The sequence below is a fragment of the Botryllus schlosseri genome, chromosome 10 (assembly GCF_051294905.1).
Source record: "Botryllus schlosseri isolate E-star chromosome 10, Bs_hap1, whole genome shotgun sequence".
Lineage (NCBI taxonomy): Eukaryota > Metazoa > Chordata > Ascidiacea > Stolidobranchia > Styelidae > Botryllus > Botryllus schlosseri.
In genome coordinates this window covers 28417184-28423089 of record NC_137245.1, presented here as the reverse complement: position 1 = coordinate 28423089, position 5906 = coordinate 28417184, and the positions used below count along the sequence as shown (strand labels likewise).

The 5906-nt window shown below is 40.1% G+C and overlaps 1 protein-coding gene across 1 annotated transcript; it reads right to left on the bottom strand.

Moving 5' to 3' along the window:
• Nucleotides 1-221: 221 nt before the first annotated feature.
• Nucleotides 222-947, bottom strand: LOC145447721 (uncharacterized). Its single transcript, XM_080325973.1, has one exon. It carries the CDS (start codon nucleotides 945-947, stop codon nucleotides 339-341), a length of 609 nt encoding a protein of 202 aa, XP_080182099.1. The 3' UTR covers nucleotides 222-338.
• Between the last annotated feature and the right edge of the window lie 4959 nt (nucleotides 948-5906).

Genomic DNA, 5906 nt, shown 5'->3' with positions numbered 1-5906 from the left:
CAGGAAGTCTGGCGGTACTTGTGAAAACCCGGACCTGGAGCGATATGGTCATTTGCAAAGAATTATTGGCGTCAGAAAAGACTTGAAAAATACCAGGGGTTCAAACGTCCTGTTTGATGCTTCAACACATTCTGATGCCAAGCGTCAAAAGCCTTCTGAGTAGAATCAAATGTCTACTCCCCACTGCCGTGTCATCAACTGAACAGAAATGCTCAAGTAAATTGCATTTGTGCATATTTATTGTAGTCGTGTGATGCAATTGTTCAATGAGTTACTATAGCACTGTTTTTCAGAATTCGAGAAAGAAAATTCATCACATTGTATTCACTGCGTACAAATCACTTCTTGGTGCAAATAGACTTCAACACCTTCCGTTGACTAATATTTTGGTCCTTATTATTCTGAAGTTCTGAGTTGATGACTCTTGCTTTTTGGTAGCAGCGAATTCTGATATAATAACGAAAGATTTTTTCAAGCAACTGATTTGTTATGGAGTTTTGAAGTGCTAGCGTGAACGTCGTCAAATCTATATCATGCATAACATTTTCAACAATATGATGGTGTTGGTATCCTGATCGAAATTTAGTCTCAATAACCATTAATGCATTCAATAACCCCTGGACAGGTACGGTCAATTGGCCAAAATCCTTATTCTGCAATACAGATATTAATGAATTTGGTGACACGTTGGCATCAGGCTCGTCTTCAATCAACTGGCATATCAAATCGAATTCGTATGTTTCTCGGCAACGTTTTTTCATCTTCTGAAGTATATAGCCGGCAATATACTGTATGATATACATTTCATCCTTGGTCAGGTCACAATTAACTTCCTTTTTACTAGGTTTCTTTCTGTGAAATTTGGATGACGCTATGTCAAATACTCTGCGCACACTTTGAAGTAGAAATACTCTTGGCTGACTTGGGAACTGTTCTGGAAGTGTCATACCATCACTATCACAGCTGAACATGTACATCAACTGGCTCCCACTACTGGCCTTCTCAATCGTGTTCTTCAAATACTTAAACAAGTTGTCTGGTAGTATTTGACCGTTGGTGCTCCTGGACCATGCACTTTTGATTTCTTCATCTTCATCTTCATCTTCATCTGTAACTGTTTAGGAAACTCAGGTTCATGAATGAACTAAAGCGACAAAATGCCTAAATCAGCCTGTATTGTGTATTTAGTTATGCTTAACTGAATATGCGGTCTTGTTTTAGCCTGCAATCTGTATACAAAGCATCTAAATAGTACTTCATATCTTGTAGTTGATTCTATCAAAGCATTAGTGACAAATACTACCTTAAGTGGCGCCTTACTTACATTGACACCCCTCTGATGAACTGCTGGTGACCATTTGATTTGACAAATAACTGCAAGGAAGCGGAATTGAATTGTTGAATTGGAAATTTATTACTTTTACGGTAGGATTACTTTCTTTCGTCCATAATAACTTCAACTGTTGGAATAGTTCCGTCACATAGATGGTGCTGGTCGAATCTGGGAGTGTGTTGAGGGTGAATAACTTGCGGCATGTGTCTTACATTGCATGCTAACCTGCTCTTTTCCGCTACTGCCTCAATTTCGTCTCCCATTGCATCTTCCATGTCAACTACGACAGTTAAAGTAGATGAGGAGGCCATCTTATAACGATGAAAAGTATAACCTATACAAAAAGTACATTGCACTTTGAATGGACAGTGGCAAGAGTATAAAAATTATCCTGAATGCCTTGACTCAATAAATTTTAAAATGAGTCTTCTGACCCATATTACATACTAGCCACCATTGTTAAATGCTTGATAACTTCGCAAAACAATATTGTACATCACGCAGGCTCATTGGGACATCGATTTTACCAACATATCAAGTCCATGTTAAATGTGGATATAATTAGCGTAATATGCACATGCAGAGATTTCGACTTGAATGATGGAGAAGAAACTGCTTCCACGGCTGCGGTCCGCTGGTCTAGTCAGGAATGAATACCAGACGCTAGAAAGAAATACGTCTCTAAAACTATATTCAGCACGTTAACGCTGGCTGCCAATGATGTAATAAAGCAAACTTTATCATATTATTGCTAGTACGTCAAAGGCGTATTGCCGAGGGAGGTTTTGTTTACAACGTAACTGTGTAAGCGATGAAGCGTGACTCGGAACACGCTGAAACGCAGAGCTCGCGGGAGTTTCCAATCATTGTATTTATATCATTGGTTGGATTAGAATCATAGCCTTTACAAACTAGCCTGGAAGCGGCAGACCGATTCAGTGCTTTTGTTGTTCCGTGCAGCGACACCGCGTGTAAGACTGCGACTTTCAATTTCTGCAGCCATTTGATACTTGGAGATGTGTGTATTCTGCATATCTACCCGATCGATCTGACTGAGGAAGAACTCAAAGAAATGTTTAAAGACGTAAGTAATAGCTATAAAACATCAAGGACAAAAATAAACTACGTCCTTTCTTGTGGTAACTGATGATAGACAAATTATTTCAATAGAGCAGTGAAATCAAACGGAATCAGGGAGTAGGCCTACTCTCCCCGTTGCTGTTCTGTTGATCCAAGCTTGTTGAAAAGATGGATGACGTGTTGCTCATATTATGTTTCAGAATGAAGAGGACGTAGTTGTAACGTCAAATGAAGAGGGATGTTTTGAGATTCAAACTGGAGATATTGATATCGGATGTTAACTGCCGTCACTTTCATCTTCACAACAAATATCTGTAAAGTACTGCTGGTGCTGGGGGTATAGATCCTCTCTACTGGGATCATAACTATTATTGGTGTGACATTGGATATGACTCTGCAACTCAACGGATACTCAACAATGTGAGTAATAATTATTTACCGCGTTTTTTTCGGACGATTTGTGCTTCTAAACTTGTCCCTGGAAACAGCAGAACCATACTATAAAATGACTGAAAAATTGCAAACTAACAGCATATCATTGCAAAGAACAGTATATTTAAAAAATATCGATCATACTGTTGCTATGTCCTACATAGTCATAACTTAACGTTGGAACTTGTTGGTGCTTCAATTGGTTGCTTGAACACAGCCAAGTTCAACATGTTGGTAGCAAACTGACATATTGTTGGATTATTTGTCCTTGCCCCACGTTCTCTTTGCATACCGAAGTATGCCTCCAAAGTGTCCTGATTTACTTTTCTTGTCATCACAAAGTCTGCTCCACTGCCCAGGGTATTTTTCACAATTTCGACCATTGATTTGGTGGCAATGCGCAAACCATTTCTGGTTGCATCACTCAAAATCATTTTTGATCGGTCAACCTCTCCTACCAATCTCAAATTTTGGGCATTAGTTTCCCAGCTGTCTAAGTATCCCAAAAATTCCGTCGACAGCCAGTTTAACCGTGGGTCGGTTACAGATTTGAATGGTTCTCTCGACTCCTTGAACTTTTTGCCTTGATAACCAGTATTCATATAATCAGACCATTTATCAATTGTCATCAAGAATTTTCCCAAAGCCTCATATCCTCTGCTTTGAACTACAGAGCCTATGAAAATGAGAAGGTGCTGGTTAGCAAATATCTGATTCGAGGTGCAAGCTTCATTAATTATAATGCTCACCCATAGTTGCAGACAGAGTTTGAGCGGCGATACGGACATTCATTTTTTGCCAGGCATTTGGTGATGCATGGGCCTCAGTCAGCTGGGGATAGATGCGAAGATCGCCTCTCGATATGTCTTCCTATTTTTCAAATATGGATATTGGATATATATGAAGTGTCAGTAATAAAAAATGGCTAGTCAATTATACCCGTATAATCTCAGTGATTGGCTCTTTGTAAATAGGACCCATGTTCCACAGACTCTTTTTACCGTTAAAGAGATTATTTCTGCAGGTTTTCAACAGATGTGGTGGATCGGGTATAAAATATATGTACCTGTGTTAGAAATACGGTAAGATTAGTCAATAGAATGTTGCCTGAAGTAGAAGATCATGTGCCTTTTTGTGTCAATGGGGTTTTTCATGCGATATGGAACTTGATCATCATTATAATCTCCAAGCAAAGCCATCACAGTTCGGTTCGCTGAAAGTCCATCAACTAAACAAAACTCACGTAGTCATCTTTATTAAAGAAGTGTACCATATTTCAAGAATTAACTATGATAATATACTTCTGATACCAAAGAGCAAATGAGGTAAGCCAATTAAGCATTGGCACATGATGTAATAGGACTTACAAACAATTCCTTCAATGATACAACTTGTCTGAAGTTGAACTTCGACCAGAAGATCCAGTAACAGAAAAAAGAGATCCGACGAATCTATCCCAGCTGTCGGGTAACATGCAATGACTCCATCTAGGTCTTTATTGGTTATTCCTGGATTTTAGTTTGTAAAGGCTATGTTAGAATGAACACGACTGCAGCAAAAATTGGGCTGTAATTCTTTTTTTTTTATAAAATGGTCCCCAAATAAAACTAGTTTTGGATAAGAAGGAGTTGTAATATCATAAAAATAAGGACATATTTGGAAAGAGCGTGAAATTTCCGTTCTAGATCGATGAAGAAAAAAAAAAACAAATAAATTATTTCTAAATAGAAGTGCCCCCTTAAGAGGGAATTTTCACTTTATAACCTGAAAAGATATATGTGGCACTTGGATATTGTTAAATTATTAAAAATCTAAAATGTCGTCGCTGGCCGCCCAAAATGCTCTGGCGGGCCGCATGCGGCCCGCGGGCCGCGTGTTTGAGACCTCTGATCTAGAGTCTGTTAGCCGTCAGTAACATCGGATGCAGCAACGAAGACATAGGTGCCACCGTTTCGGCTTGTGACGTCATAATGAATACTTGTGAATTGTCGATAACATCATAGTTGCACTAGAACGCACTTTACTCCGTGCCATTGCTGTGCACAGCATTTAAACTCCGGCCTGCTGTTAAATTATGTGAAATCAGCAGATATAGTTGTTGCATGTTGCATATGTAATAGCATCTTATGGAATACGTCGGAGCCGGAGCTACTCCTCAAATAACGGGCTCCAGCTCCCGCTCCGGCTTCGGCTGAATTTTATGTAGAGCTCCGGCTCCGGCTCCAGTTCCGGTGAAAATACACGGCTCCGGCTCCGGTTGTACTTGTGCGCTTTTGATTCCGACGTAAAAAAGTCATTGAAACATTAGGGGCAACGACCGCAGTGGAACTGATACATAAACTTGGCGATTTCTAGTTCCCGCATATCTTCTATGTTTAGGACACCGAATCTCTTCAGCAGCGACTTGTTGGATGGATGGACAGCCAGGCCCCTGCTGGGCTCTAGCTATGATATAAAGTACCTTATGTTGTACGATACTGTCCGAAGTTATCCAAAGCGGCATTCTTGTACTTTCAAAATTTGTTTCGGGTCGTTTGGGACGCGTCATACGGAGCTTATGAAGTTGGTTGCAGTTGCGCAGCAGTAGAGATGAGGGGTATGCTGATTGTTGACTGCATCTAGCTATTTATCATTTCAGGCGATATAGCGATCTGCGAATACAAGAAAATCGATAGTTTTCTGTCAACCTATCTCGGATCTCTGTTGCCAGCTACCGTCGATTTTTTTTCGACTATTGAAATTTCACGTCACTTGTCACAATGAGAATTAATTTATCAACGAGAATTATGGTTGCGAATGAACTCGAAATTAGTATCACTGACAATCTGGTGGTGCATCAATATTTGAGAACTTAATTCAACGTCGTGCACTAGTGTACAGTGTACAAGTCAGTAAGCAATTATACTACAAGCTCGCAAGTGACATTGTCGAGCGAGATAGTGTAATGGTTATGCGTCCGGCTTCTCGAGCGGTAGGTCGTGGGTTCGATCCCCGGCCGGGTCATACCAAAGACTCGAAAAATTGTATCCGCAGCTATCCTGCTAGGCGCTCAGCAGTCACG